This window comes from Megalops cyprinoides, chromosome 7 (genome assembly GCF_013368585.1).
Source record: "Megalops cyprinoides isolate fMegCyp1 chromosome 7, fMegCyp1.pri, whole genome shotgun sequence".
In the NCBI taxonomy this organism is placed as follows: Eukaryota; Metazoa; Chordata; class Actinopteri; order Elopiformes; family Megalopidae; genus Megalops; species Megalops cyprinoides.
This window is the reverse complement of record NC_050589.1, coordinates 28,852,940-28,868,417: the sequence shown is the minus strand read 5'-3', so window position 1 is coordinate 28,868,417 and position 15,478 is coordinate 28,852,940. Positions and strand designations below refer to the sequence as shown.

General features: G+C 45.7%; 1 protein-coding gene across 2 annotated transcripts in view; it reads left to right on the top strand.

Annotated features, from left to right (window-relative positions):
- Positions 1–15,478, top strand: part of scube3 (signal peptide, CUB domain, EGF-like 3) — a 93,194-nt gene that overhangs the window by 35,669 nt on the left and 42,047 nt on the right. For both annotated transcript variants that reach the window (XM_036533145.1, XM_036533144.1), the window contains exon 4: positions 3,848–3,982. In XM_036533145.1, coding sequence (XP_036389038.1) covers positions 3,848–3,982 — 135 coding nt within the window. The remainder of the gene's footprint in view (positions 1–3,847; positions 3,983–15,478) is intronic.

Below are 15,478 nucleotides of genomic sequence, written 5' to 3'. Positions count from 1 at the left end.
CCCAGGGAAGCAGAGGCTGAGAAAGGGCCGTATCACTGGGTGCCTGTTTCTGCATAAGCAATGGAAAATTTTGCGGAGGAAAAAAAGGAAATCCTGTAATCCTGTTTAAAAAAGAAAGTATCTTGTTTTAATTTGGGCTAACACCCCTCCTTACCCCCCCTCCCGCCACAACACACACACACACACACACACACACACACACACACACACACACACACACACACCCTTTCCCCTGACGCTGGGTAAAGGAGGAGAGGTTGTTTACATAGCCGTTGTCTCTGGTTACCTGGTGGCCTAATGCTAAACTGGATGTTTGTGCGTCTGTTTACACTTTATTTGCTGGCTTATTAAAAAGCATGTTCCGAAGCTCTGGAAATGAAAAGCACAAACAGGCAAATGGGACACTGTTTACCTCATCACCTCTGCTGGGCCGTGCAAACCGCACCGCGACTGCTGCGCTCTCACCGGAGGATATGGCTTTTGAAGGCGGCAGGAGAGAGCTGCCGGTAAAGGGGGAGGTGAAGAACTCAGTAACATCACAGTAATGTGAAGAGCTGGGTCAGCGATAAGGAGCTAGAGAATTGCTGCAAAAAAAAAAAAACAGGAGAGGAGAGGAGTCACTGTAACTCAACCGCCATGTTTACACATCTCCGGAGCTCAGCACAAGGCCAAATGTTATATATACAGTCAGGCTATCTGAGAAACCAGCGGACATTGCCTCCGCAAATAGAACCAATCTCTTAATCTCCCTTCTTTTGAACCTTTTTTTCCCCTCCCTCTCCTGCGAGTGAAGCAGGGATAGAGCAGAGAGATGTCTCATTTTTCAGAACCAAGGCAGCCTTTTAACTTGATTAAGACGTTTTTCCATCCCCTGGAGAGAATTTTTTAAAAAGTCCAAATAACACGAGCACTTCTTTGGGTTGTGCCAGAATCCTTTTCCGTTTGGAAATATTTGCTTTGGAGGCCAGCCTTGTGCAGCACACAACACAGGCAATTATTGGAGCTATTTGAACAGGAGAGATCTACTGACAGGCGACGCCTCGTTTGGAGGGAACGGAGGAATCAGGAAATGAAACCTGCATTGATGCGCTGGGTGTTTGGAAAGAGTTCCCATGGGGCTTTTTCAGCCTGTGTGTGTGTGTGTGTGTGTATCCACACGTGTGTGTGTGTGTATGTTTTTTTTTGAGGGGGTTTGGATCTGAGACTTATAAACGGCTTATCTGTAAAGATGCAGATTCGGGCTCCGGGCAGCTAAGCTCGGAGGGACCAGTACTCCCGCCGCTCTGTTATTTTACCTTGTGAAAGGTAGGAGACTCTGTGGAGTCAAGATAAGGGCTGTGAAAGGAGCAGCCGTGGAGCGCCTCAGTCTCCCTGTCCTGCTGCCGCCGCCACCTCCGCCGCGCTCCTCTGTCACAGACATACAGACGCATCACCTGGCCTCTCTCAGGTTTCCCTGTCGGGAGACAGAGCCATGACTCACTGCTTTGAGAAGAGGCAGAGCCATCCAGCGCGTTAGAGGGGTCACCCCTCGCTGACCCGAGCCATAACCCAGGCGACGACCTTCCAGCCAGCTCCCAATTTCACTGAGCGGCGATTGCACTGGAGAGTGTGTGTTTGTGTGTGTGTGTGTGGAAAAGACAGAGAGAGAGAGAGAGACTAGTTTAATTTTTAATTCTGCAGGGCTGAGAATCCCCCAGTAAGAAATTTAATCCCCTGGCCTTCCCAGACTGGACAAATAGACAGAAAATTAGTTTCGCATGACGGCTTATTAAAAAAGCACTGTGTATACAGCGGCTTATTGATGCACAGAGCCCGAGAGGTGGATAGGGTTCCAACCCCGTCCTCTGCAAGGGACCGGGTGCAGGGTCCTCCAGGGAGCAGAGGCCCGAAGAGTCACCTCTGGAGGGAAGGCACTGTCACGCACAGGAGACACGCGCTGCTAACGTTCCTGCAACGTTACTGTGTGAGAGTTTGTTGGCTGGTCCGAACCCAGCCAGAACAGCTGAAACTTTGAGATGTCCTTGTGTAAACCGACTGCTCCACACCCCCCCCCCCCCCCCCCCCCCCAGACAGCAGGCCGTGCATGGACCCAGAGAGCCGCAAGGATTTGTGGTGCTTCGTTCCAACCTCAGACTTTCGACCGCTTTGTTTAAGCCACCAGTTGGATGGGACTGTGCGTCACCTGTTATTACAGGTGTCCAGGTTAATTGCCGTCTGGTCTAAGGCCAGCTCCTAAAACCTTCGGGAAAGAGGTCGTGTCGACCGTAGCATCAGGCAAAAATGTCCCCTTCCCACAATCCACCGGGCGCGGGACATAATTGCCTGCCTTGCGTGCACCTGGTCTGGTTTCGTTCAGTGTAGCGGAAAGACCGGAAACCTCTGTGGAAGCAAACACATGCTGTGCCTTCGCCACATCGAAGCGGCGGTTCCTCTCAGCATGACGAAAGAAATAATGATACCTCTCAAATCGTGTTCCCAGCCTGGGAACTACACAACTTCAGTCAGACTCTGCCACAGTGAGGAAGGCATATTCATATGTGAATTACCTTCATGCAGGGTGATGTGACAGGTATCAGGTACAGGTGGCGCACATAGGCACCCCCAACTGAATTAACTCCACGAGTTCTTAACAAACTGGGAGAGGTGGAATGAAACTTACCTGATTTCTTTAAGTCAGTGACTCTTTTCTCCTGTTATCCTTGAAATCCAATAGTGTTTTCATTCTTGGGAAGAGAATTGCTGCTTTTGTAATTGCAGTGTTTGGTTGTAGAATTGTGGATCTGAAAGGAAATTTGAGTGAAATACAGTTCTAGAAAAGACTGCATCACCTCAAGGTTGACATTGCTATGGTAGCTCCCTACAAGCGAGAGCCTTCTGAGAGAGAGAACATAAGGGATATTCAAAGGTATTCCCTGTGGATGTTTAGGCAAGTTCCAGGCAATGCCGGTGCTTGTGTTACCTGTTCACCTTTGAGACTGTAGTATGTGGCAAAGCACAGCTGCGTGAAAGCTCACAGTACAGTGTGCATCTGCCACAGTAGGCAGTTTGCTATAAGTGGCATCCTGGTGAAGCTCCAGCTCCTCTAATCTGGGAGCTGACAGACACTCGTCATCGCCAGGTAGCGAGATTCACTCTGTCCCCGGGGGATCGGGTTACAAAGGCGGCCGAGGAATTCGCAAGACAAGCACTTTCCAGCTCGAACTGCTCATGATTGAAGGGCTCTTTTTGCAGGAGGACTTGCCGCCACATCTGATGAACCGTGGCGCTTGGGCTCCTCCACCGACGCCGCTTCCCTGCCTTGCTTTCCCTTTTCCACGCTTGGGTTCCCCACCCCTCCTGTAGGCATCTGTGGAATTCTGCCCCTGCGTCACATTTCTGTTCACACTGTTGTCAGATTCACTCCCCCTCCACCGCCGACTCCACCCCCCCCCCCCCCCCCCCCCCAACCCCCCCACCCAAACACAACAGTTCTTCTCTTTCTTCTTTTGAAGTGTGTTGTCTTGTCAGGTCTCATCAGTGTGTTGAGATATTGTACAACTCTACCATTAATGCATTGTGTTCCAGTATCACTGAAGAGTTCATCCAAAAGTAGCCCCCCTCATGTGGACCCCCTCTCCCTTTTTATTCTTATTCCCTGCAGGATCCTAACATTTCGGTCTTTGTGTCTGTGTGTGTCTCTGTGGGCCTGTTTGTGTGTGTGTGTGTGTGTGCGCGTGTGTGTGCGTGTGTGTGTGTGTGTGTGTGTGTGTGTGTGTGTGTGTGCGTGTGTGTGCGTGTGTGTGTGTGCGTGTGTGCGTGTGTGCGTGTGCGTCTGTGTGTGTGTCTCTGTGTGTGCGTGTCTTGGCAGATGTGGACGAGTGCTCGGAGGGGAACGGAGGATGCCAGCAGATCTGCGTCAACATGATGGGCAGCTACGAGTGCCGCTGCCGCGAGGGCTTCTTCCTAAGCGACAACCAGCACACCTGCATCCAGAGGCCAAAAGGTCGGTCCCCGTCCCGCCCGGCAACACTGAGCACTGCCCCCCCCCCAACTCAGTCACCCTGTAGTGTGCCAGCTTTCTGCCATCTTTCTTCATTGTGCAGATGGGTTTGGGCTGTCAGGAAGATGCAGGGAAAGTCTTATCAGATGCAGCTAAAATCAAAATGAAACTTGTTGGTATCACCGTCTACCCATTGCTGCACCAAAAAAAAGCTTCAGTATTTAAGTTTCAGTCCTCATTTACTGCCACCAGCCTGCATAAAGTGGCTCTGCTACTCTCTCTGCAACTCTGATATTAGTGTGATTTGTACATAGTTTATGCATCCAAGTTTTGCTTTGTGTTGCAAAATCTCCCAAAGGGTTCATTTTTGGATGGTTTAATGAAACTTCATTAATTACATTGCTGCATTGAGGAATCTTACTGCATAATTTAAAAAACCTTAATAAGACTTTGTTGTTTATGTTCTGGAGTTTGAGTTTGAGTTTGCAGATTGATTATTAAAAAAATCACCGCTAACATGTCAAGTGATTTTAGTTTAACCAAACCAGCAGCTCTGAGCCACTTGGCGAATGTTTCATATGATGCTGTGTAATGTAGGACATATGCTTCTCCCATCTCTTTTTGCTGGAGCGGGTGTTGTGTATTGGTAGTTTGAGCTTTGCAGGGGGACCAATGAAAAAGGAGAACTATTAAATATATGGCCTGGAGAGGGAATGGCGTGTGTTTATGGAGCATTCTTGTGGGTTTGGGAAGCGTCAGCTTAGCTGTGGAGGGAACCTGCTGTAAGCACCGCTGAGGCAGATGTATGGGATCGAACGCCGTTGACAGCTCTGTTGTTGGTCATGCACGGCTAACATTCCATGAAAGTAAAGGGGGGAAAAATCGAAATGTGCGATGCAGCTATTAAGATTATTGTGCAATTCATGGCTTCCTTCAACAGCGAAGGAACATTTTATAGTCTTTTTTTTAGATGATACAGTGGGCTATGCCACTCTGTGTAATGTAGCTCTGAAGGTCCTGGCAGCAAACAGAGGAAAGTTAAAAGGTAAAAAAACGTAGTACCATTAATCTCCAAAGCGTATTTATTCATTCGATAAAATTTTTTTAGGAACTGAAGAGTGTGAGACTTTCCAGTGACTTATTCAACAGGTATTCACTGTGGCCGAGCCTGAGCGCTTACCTCATACAATCATTGCAATGTACAATTCTGTTGGATTAATTAAAATCAAGTATACTCTGGGTATGGGCTGACACCTAAGCGGCAGAATCTACTTTAATCATTTTGGTGGTAATGCGGCCCCAGTGGAAGTCCTGGAGCCTCTGAAGCCTGGTTTTATGAGATAAATCTGGCCTACTTTACTGTCAATGTTTGTATTTCATAAGCACAGTGTTATTCGAGTCAGGCAAATAGCTGTATCGTGTGTTTCAAAGAGCTGCTCCTCGGTGCAGCAAGAGAGAGAGAGAGAAACGTGTCCTGAGGACTACAGCGGGCCGGCCAAGGAGCATACTTTTAGATTAATGCCCCTGTTAATCTTCAATTGTTCTTATTAATATTGGCTTTATTGCTCCCAGACGAGATCCATTTGGAAGGAGAATTTAAAGAGCCCATAAATCCACACTCTCCTCATTCAACAGATCGCTGCCCTGCCATTTTTATTTTATTATTCAAGAAGATGGCAACAGCAGCCATATGCTTGTTATTACCGCAGAGTATGTTTAAAGAAAACCACTCCGTCTGAGGTAGAAGAAGCACAACGTAAAGGACTAAGTTGAGCCACGGGGGTTATTAGAGCTAACGTGACACTTCTGACCTGATCTGTACTGCCACAGTTCGGATTGAATGAAAGCTTACAGTATATGAAAGCGTGTGTCACAGGCTACAGCAGTGTTGGTGTCTTTCTTATAGTGAACACATGCTGCCCATTCCTCCCTGCTCTTAGACAAACTATCCCCGCACCCCCCAGTGAAACCGCCTATCCGAGGCCTGAGGTGCAGTAACGTTGGGGGGATTTTATTGCTTAAATTCAAAGGACATCAGCTCTCCTTCTTTCATCAACGAATACGGTGCGCTCGGCGCCGGTCGCGGAAATACCGTCAGGGCCCCACCAGGCCGCTCAATGGTTGGAAGCCCTTGTTAGCGGAGAGGTTCTGCCAATTAGGTAGCGGGAGGCTGCCAGCTTCCGTGGCTAATGACAGGGCCGCCGTTTGTCTGGCTTTCATTAGACCTGCCTGGGTTCCAAAGGAATACCTCTCCCCAAATGAAGGCTTCTATCCTCGCTTGGGCGGAAAGTAACAGTTCATTTATTTACTGCAAACATTTCTCCCAGTTAAGAAATAAAGCCTTTGAAAGGCCAGCCAAGGTGCTTAACGGTTGTGAGGAATGCCATTCAGGTCAAAGAGGGTCCCCTCTTCATTTTTGTTTTCTACAGCGGAAAAGGGGGACCCTGCTGCCCCTAATATGTGCGTGAGATCAAATCCCAAAGATTAAAGGGCTTGTTCTGAGAAGCGAGTGTTCAGTCAATCTGTAATTTAAGTACAGTATATACTTAAGTATTGGGTATGCCAATATGTATGGTGCGCATTGATGGGCTATTATGTAGCTTCCTGTATTCAGTTTCAGGCAGTCTGCTTCCAGAGCTGGCAAACTTCTGATTTTTTTGGATGGTTATGAAACACGAGTAGGTGATAGGAAGGTATAAATACAAGTGTGACCATAGCAGTGATGCATCAAGCCTTTTGAGTCATGATACTGAAAGAGAGCATCATGAAAATGGTAGTTCCTGAAGGTGATTGCTGACTTAAAGGTATGTGGTCACTTGATTTAAAACAGAGAGGTATCGGGCTGCGAGTTTTTACTATAGGTCAATGAGAGTCGGCTATGTAGTGGTCATGCAGGCAGCGTGCGCCTTCTTTTGCCAAGCATGCGTGACAGAAATTGTCTTTGGCGAATGATATACTAATCTTCGTATCCCTCTCTAATGGTTTGTTTGTGTTTAGAGTTGTCAAATTTGATTCAAATGTCTTTACAGATCTATTCCATGGAATCTGAAAGGCTAAATAGTCTCTCTTAGTTTAGCTCACTCGGGATAGTATATTTCTAAAAACATTTGTATCTCACACTTAAATCAGGGAAGTTCTACACTAATTGAATCTTTCACCTGTGTTTGATTTCTTGTCAAATATTTGAGTCGAGTTTAAAATTTGAATAAATTCAGCACACTGTATTTGTGACAAAAAGTATGCGAAGACGACTTTACTTCTAGAAAATCTTTGGTAGCTTCTGCCCCTTGAAAAGATCTTTGAACAGTACTTCAGAATCAGAGTCACAACCTGGCAGTTCTGACAAAGATGAGACAGCAGTGGTATTGAAGAGCAAAACACATTGCTGTCTGTTTAGCACCTCTGTAATAACAGCAATGCCTGAAGGGAGAAAATCATTTCTGAAACTAATCTTTTAAAATCTGAAAGGGTGTGATATGAGAGACGAGCCGTAGCGGTGCGTAAGACAGCACCGCCAGTCAGCATAGGACTCATCCTGTGAAATATTCATCGGAATCAACAAGGTTTCAAAGCTGAAAGCGAGTGTGCTGCAGAGCGTTATCTAAAAAATTCATTAGGATCCAGTGGTCAATAATGCGAATTGGGTTAGGCGTTGCGAAACATCTGCAGCATCACTGGCACAGAGTCATTTCATGGGGCTTGCTGTATTGTGTATTATGTGCTGTTCCCATAGGAACAGTGGGAGTCAGTGTAGCATTTTTAAGCAGCACGGTAACGGCATGCAGACTAACAGCAGCGACGCTGCTGGGATTGCACTGTTTGGAGATGTCTGTTAAGATGTCTTTGGCTGACAATAGCTGTTCTGTTGAAGCAGTCAGGAAATTACCTTCAAATCGAGTGTTGTCTTGTGTGTCAGGGAGATGACGGCATCCACAGCAATATATTGGTCATCACAGTGATGTCCCTTTCATCCCTGCACATTGTTGCTGCCTTTGTGTCTTTCTGCATCTTTTGGGAGCCTGCTCTAAATAGCTGTCACCATAGCAATATGAATCTGAGGAAATTAGTTCATGACTAAACATGAAACTGGGGAAATTAGTTCATGACTAAGGTTCTGTGTATAGAAATTGGTAAAGCACTCAGTCAAGGAGCTGCACATGGCCATTTACTGTTACGGATACCTGCTTTTGTGAGAAGGCTGTTGTGTGGGATTTGATGGCAGTCAGCTGTGATTGGCTGGTGAAATCAAGGTTTTGCTGGTGCAGGGCCACTGGCGTGTGCCAATTTTGAATGTAGTCACTGGTGTGCCTCCCTTCTGCTCTCCAGACAGCTGTCACTTTCAGTTAGTCACCTGACTTCGAAGGACAGCTGGTGACGTTGGCCAATCTCCTTCTCCCACTGTAGCCTGCTTTTGTCAGTGGTGTTCCAGGAAATGTTTACTTTGTCACTGAAAACCGCTTCCTGTGTTTTGGTCCTCAGGCCACCAGAACTTTGTTTCCCAGCAGGGTTATAGCCCCCGGCACAAGATGGCTCCCTGGCAATCTCTCTCTTTCTCTGTCTCTCTCTCTCTTTCTGTCTCTCTTTCGCTCTCTCTCTCTGTCTCACATATGCACTCCCTACGCAGCAGACAGCTTTTCATAATAATATATAATTTAAAGATATTTTCTTAAATTACTGCTGTTCTGGGAATACTTGTTGAAAGCCTTCTGAAGCTAAACGGCACTTTTATAGTGAGTGCAGACAGCATGTATGGAGTATGTATAAAATCCTTCGCTATTTCTTTCTTTGTTTTTTTGCATGCAAGGCTTAAATTCACTTTTCAATTTCAAGGAATTTCAAAATGCATATAGTTAAGCAATAATTATAATGGTTATGCAGAGGGTCATAATTGGTTGAACAACTTCTGTTTCATTTGACTACAGTTTTCACAGCACCTATATCTGTGCCTTCTTTTAGGAGAAAAATGAGGATACTGCGTGTAGCATTTTGCCTCTGTCTGGAGTCAGTTCCACTCTGCAGAAATACTGTTACTTTGATATTAATGAAAAGGAAAGAGGGAAAGCAAGTATATTTATTAATATTCTTCTGTAGTGTGTGGCTTTCTTCCATTTGCCCAACAGCACTGGAACCCAGAATACAGAACAAAATTGCAAAACTTTGACATTGCACAATATTTTGCCATGCTTCTTGTGAACAGCTGCATTTTATCAGCGCTAATAGTAACAGCGGTTCTGCAGCGTTTCCGCAGCAACGTTGAGAGAACGTCTCGGCAACGTTAAGACGCGTTGTTTGGTAGCTCGTTCTGCTCTGGGAGACCAATAAGAGCACAGCAAAAACAAGCTTCAAGCGCTCAGACAAGCCTGCCTCCAGCACTCGCTTAGCAGACCAGATCTGCTAATGGAATGTGAGCGAGCGAGCTGCATTGGAAAATGTGGCGCTTAAAAAAAAAAAAGCTAAAATTTACTAACCCGGAATAATGGTTCAAACTCGCAATTAAAAACTGTTTTTGTCGGATGATGTCACCCCTGCGCTCTTGCCCTTGATGCGTGTGTGATTTTTCACTTGCATTTGCTCGATAAAACTGGGAGGAGATCTGTGAACGAGGTCCAGTGAGTTTTCCATTCAGTTCACTAAAGTCTGTGTTACGAGCAGGCCTTGAGTTTGCGTAGGAATTACTGGATGTCTACAAAGCAGGCCTTAATTTCTGTTTTATGAGTGCAGAGCATAAATACAGTACTCCAAAGAATATCTATAAAACTTTTCCTGATTTGGAAATCTGTAGTTGCTGTTGTCTGTATATTTGTTCACTTTACTGATAAATTAAAACTTACATCCTGTAAATAAAAAATTTTCATCGCTTTCTAAACGCAGTTTGAAGGCTTGATCGTGTCAGTAAGCCTGCTGTCAGTAACTACATTTCCAAAGCAGTTGCAGTGCTGTACTGCAGTCTCACCTCATCGGGGACAGAGGAGAGTTTTACACATGTGTTGTCATCCCTTAAAAGTTTGCATGGAGGAATAGCAGTATGTGGAAAAGCCTTGAGATGAAGTGTATAATAAGTATAAGATTATGGATTAATACCATCATCACGTGCATGATTGAACTTTTGGCCCACTTAAAGCAAGCGTGTTTGTTAGCATTACACACAGATGTGAAATAACATATGGTAAACTATGTAAAACAATAAAAAATTACTTTCAGATGCACCATTATGTTCTCTCATTACGCTTATAGCAATAGAGTGGCATCCGGAGATCACTGGTTACAGTTCCCCAATTTGTCTTGGTGCATCATTACACTTTTGGTTTAGAGGATATTCTGCTGTGTGCAGACTCTCTCTCCTTTTAAATTTGTATGGGGAAGCGCTAAGCAAAGATTCATAGTTAGTGTATATCTAATATTTGTACTGATGAGGCTCTTCAGGGGAATTATTTTATGCATAGTTGCACTCCAGATTTTACTCTTTATTTTACATATCATCATTGCGATATGTTCTCTAGCTGCCATATGTAAACATTTTTCGCATATTGTCCTTGCGGCATGTGCCAGATTAAGTGCCAGCACCTGAAGTCATGTTTCATTACGCCAGCTTTAGGTTTATTGGGTTATTTTTAGCATAACTAGTCTCAGTAAATTGGTTTATGTTACAGACTGTGATCATACTGTTAGCCATATTTTCATCCTTGAAGCTCCTCTTTTAAGTAAATTTGGCCCTGAGAGTGCTCAGTGTCCTCTACCTGTATCTCTCACCCTCTGTCTCTATCTCTTGTCTCTGTTTCTCTCTATCATCTTTCTCCCTCACCCTCTATCCCCATCTCTCCCTATCTCTTTCTCTCTCCCTCTCTCTCTCTCTCCCTGTCTCTCTCACTCCCTTTATCTCTCTCTTTTTCTCTTTCTGTCTCCCTCTCTCTCTCCTATCTCTCTGCCTCCCTCTCTCTCTCTCTCTCTCCCTCTCTCCCTCTCTCTCTCTCTCTCTCTCTCTCTCTCTCGCTCCTCTTCACCCTTGCAGAGCGGGGCACATCCACACTGCAGTGTGGAGCCCCAGTGTGCCTGCCTCTCTGGCTGCACACTGGCCACAGAGTTGTTTTTACAAGTGCGAGAGTGGCTGCTCCATTGCTCTGCAGCCCGACCGTATAACTAGGCTCTTTTCCTATTCTGAGGGAAGTGGAGGGAGTGGAACGTCCCCGCTCTCCCTTGGCTACCTATTAAGTCCGGCCATCAGTCAGGCATCAAAGGGCTCTCTCGACGAGGCCTATGGGACGCGCTCTCTCCCAGCCCTCTAAATTACTCCCAGTTCCTCTGCCTCTTTGTCTAGACTCGGCTTTCGCAAAAAGGCCCTGCGTTCCCCTCTCTTGAACAAATATATACATCAGTGGCTTGGACTCTGGCTGGCTTTGGCTGCCCTACTGCTGAATCCTCCATACTTCTTTTGTGGCGGGCATCCCTTTACGTAGTGCGGGTTCGATGAAGGCCATCTCCAGGCTGTCCCGGCCAGCGGGCTGCGGCGTTTTGGTCCGCCTCCGTGCCAGTTGGTTTTTTCCACTAACACCCCGCTGTCATTGCTGAACCCAGCAGGCCAGCCACAGAGCACTCAGACACTGTAACGTCTGCTCATTTACAGATCAATTTTGGGAGATGAGCATTTAAAAATATATATATATATATATATATATATATATATATATATATATATATATATATATATATAATGGGATATCTCGCTTTTCATCAGAGGATATGCCCTTCATTTTCATTTGCCATTCATTTTGGATAGAGAGCAGAATTTGAGGGTGCCTTGTTTCTGTGGGGCTGACCTTTGCTGTTGTGACGAGAATGTCTTGCTTGGTCTCCTCTGGAAAGAAGTGGGGGTGACCTTGAGTGGATGTGGAGAGGAATGAGGGGGAGGGGAGCACATTCATAGCAGGTGTGGCAGACACACGCAGGCAGTTAAGAGGCGCTTTGTCCCAAAATAATATGCAGTATGGAAGGGCACACACAAACACATACACACAATCACACATAATACCACAAAATACCACATGTAACTGATTCCATAAATCAGTTATATCACTGAGATGTACACATACACACACCTACATACACACAAATAAACACAAAACATCACAGATGTGGTGATACAGTCATATTTTCAACACACAGACGCGCACTAAATGTCACAGATTCTGTCAGTTATATGATTAATACACACTCGCATACATATTGTACACACACACGCAGACATACACAGCAAGGCACCCAAAACATTTCAAAAAGCGTGTCTGATCTAGTTTGTAACACCAAAAGTATTCTGCCTGCTTCAGCTATGGTTAGGGTTGTTTGAGAGCTATGCTAGGATGGTTTTGGAATGTAGCCTGTATATAAATACACATATAACAAGGTCTGCTGGCATCCGAGGTGCTGCTCATTCTAATCACAGGCATTCAGACATATCCTATGGGAATATTAAACACCATTCCTCGCATATCTGAACGGCAGCATGCTGCAGTATGCATAAATACAGTAGTTGGTGCAATTAGTAGTCCCAGAATGACGTTCGGTCACTGTTTCCGAACAACACGAGCAGATTTTATTCCTTTTAATTCTTTTCAAAGGAAAAAAGAGAAAGCAATGCCAACTGGCCCCATGGGACTGGAGTGGAACAGACACTGTGGAAGCTGACCAAACAGTAGCGTGGACTGGCTCCCGTTTCAGGCCTTTAAGGGGAGCCGTCTGCAGCCGTCCCGACGCTTTGGCCGGGACCCCCAGCCGCCTGTCGCACGCGCGGCCCTGCTCACGGGCCCGGGCCAGCCGCTCCCTCGCCCGTTTCCACGCGCTGACATTTTTATCCCCCCGTTAAAAGTTTTAGTGGCCCATTATCTCGGGGGAAGGAATGCTGCCTTAATTACCCAGCGGCTCTCTGTTTAGGGCATGGTCCCCTTAGCAACTTTAGCGTGCTGCGCAGAAGGACAGCGGAGCCAAGTCCGCTGCTGGAGCCCAGCGACAGGATCCCGGGCTCCACGATGGCACCGGCGGCTGTCTTTTACTGTCCCGTGCTGCGAGACGCCACTGTAAAAACCACCCCTCACGCTGCGATTTAACAGCTTTTCCATGGGGAACCCCCCCTCTGCCCCCCTTCCAGAATCCCCACTCAACACTTTCACCCACGGTTTGCTTGTCTTTCACTTTCCTTAGTTCGGGGCGCCCCTGTAAAGAGGCTTATGGCACAGGACGCGGCTCTGAGCAGATCGGACTTTCTCCTCTTGAGAAAGCTGCGTGTCTCGGCTTCATTATGTGGCAACAGTTCACATGACCCTCGGGCCACATCCAGCTACTCAAGCAATATAAACGGCATTAGTTTACGCAGCAATATCAGAGCTGGAGAAAAGCTGGTCTCAGAGCAGGCCCAAAACAATATGTATCTCGTTGCAGTAATTCGCAAAGTATAGAGACCGTGTACTCTAAAATGCCAGAGACATGCAGAGTGAGCTTCATCCATTTTTCCATTGCTGTACTTTACTGTTCACTGTTACCGCAACACATCAATTACATTTTTATTTGTGTTGCTGTACTGGTTTTGTGGGTTATGATAGTAATTACCAGGTGTTGCTATTAAAGGTTTACTATGAACGCTAATTACTCTGTTTTTCAACAGTGTTGATTATAAAGTATATTGAGCATAATAATAATGCATCAACATGATAATTTTGATTTTTTTTTTATTTTGATGGGCAATGGAAAAATCCATTGTACGGACTGGAGAGATTTTTATTTTTCAGGACAACTCCATAAAAACACATTTTTTTAATAGTTGGTAGCAGTAATTTATTGTATCAGTAACACTACGTCCAAAGTGACATAAAATTGGCAAGAGCTCCTAGTTACTCAGTTCTCTCTGTGTTACAACTGCGAAATAAATGTTTTGATATTTTATCCAGTTTCTTGTTACTAGCGGCGATTTAAAGAAGTGCTTTTGTGCTCCTAAGAAAGAGAAGAAGCAATATATCAAATTATAGTTTTCTGGTGGCTTGCACCTTGAAAGAGTGCCTTTGAGAGTGTACAAGCAAGTAGCACTTTGTACATGTTCCGTAGAAATGCTTCTGATGTTTTCTTCCCAAGCAAGGTGCCCTTAAAAGGGCACAACCCGCCGACTTGTGTCACCACTTGAGTTGTGAGGGAATTGAGTTGAGTACGTGAGAGGAAGCCTGCCTTCCTGACCCTGCGATTGAAAGGCTCCAGTGCCTTTGTGGTGGCTGGTCACTCTGTCCTGGTGGGTTGCTGTGTTCATTTGTTTTTTTTTTGTTTTTTTCGTGTTGCGGTTGCTTTTCAGTTCCGTGGCTGAATGTGTGGGAACAAGCACCCCATTTGTCCCGAGACAGCCATTACAGTGGTTTGCTCTTTGCCACTCCACGTCTCATACCCATAATGCTTCATCCTGCTCTCTGTCAATAAACCACACAGTGATCATTTTATTAGCTTCTACATATAGAGTTATATGGGTCAAGGGCAGTGGAACGGGAGAGTTCACATTGCCAAACCAGCAGCTTTGTCTTTTTTTTTTCCTTTTCCATCACTCTGAGTCCGTAGTTCCCTCATCTGTTTGCTAAAGGGGCTATTTTTTGTTCATTATTTATTTATTTCAATTTTATTTTTGACAGAAGCTAAGCAAAAAAAAAAGACGGGAGTAATAATAATAAAAAATGAGAGGTATTTGGCAGCGAGTTGAAGGGAGACCGCAAAGGGTGGGCCATGTCTTGGCCAGGGAGAATAGGGCCATTGTGTCAGCGCTTTGGTTTTACGGTTCTTCAGAGAGGAGAGAGCCCAGGTTCTGGCCTCAGCCCGACCCGAATTTGATGGATGGGTCTGCGGTACTGGGGAAATGGGTCCCTGGTAGAGCGGGAGGGTGTTCGGGTAGGCGGCACACAACATGACCTTGGTAAGTGATCTGAGGAAAGGCTGGAGCCTCTCAGAGTAGCCCAACAGCAGTAATATCCCCACTGCATTCGCTGGGATTTGTGTTTCTTTTTTTCGTTTTAACTCAGATGGATAAGCGGGACAAAAAGTGTATTGCCTTCAAATTCCATCTGCCACTAACATTTGTGTCCTGTCAGTGTCAGATTGCAGTCTTCACCATGCATTTTAGGTAAGATTTGACAAATGCATTAGAAGAATTTGTTAGCAGGGGTCCTGAGTGGCTTGCTCAGTATTGTGTTCAGTTTGAGTACAAGCTGAGACTTCCATTTTTGGTTCGAAACTGGGGGCGTCATTTGCCAACAGAGACCAGGAACAAATTGGCTTTGTTCTGCCAGGGATAGGGGTGCATATGTCTGCCAGGGCTTCCTCATATCACCAATACCAATCCTCCAAGAAACACCCACTCCACTCTAGTGTGCTGTGTGACATGTCGTTCAGAAAGGATCTGGTGATTGCATGCAGGTGTATGAAAGGATTGCATTTGTCTTACTTCAGTGCAGACGCTTCAGTGACACAAGTTTGGTATAT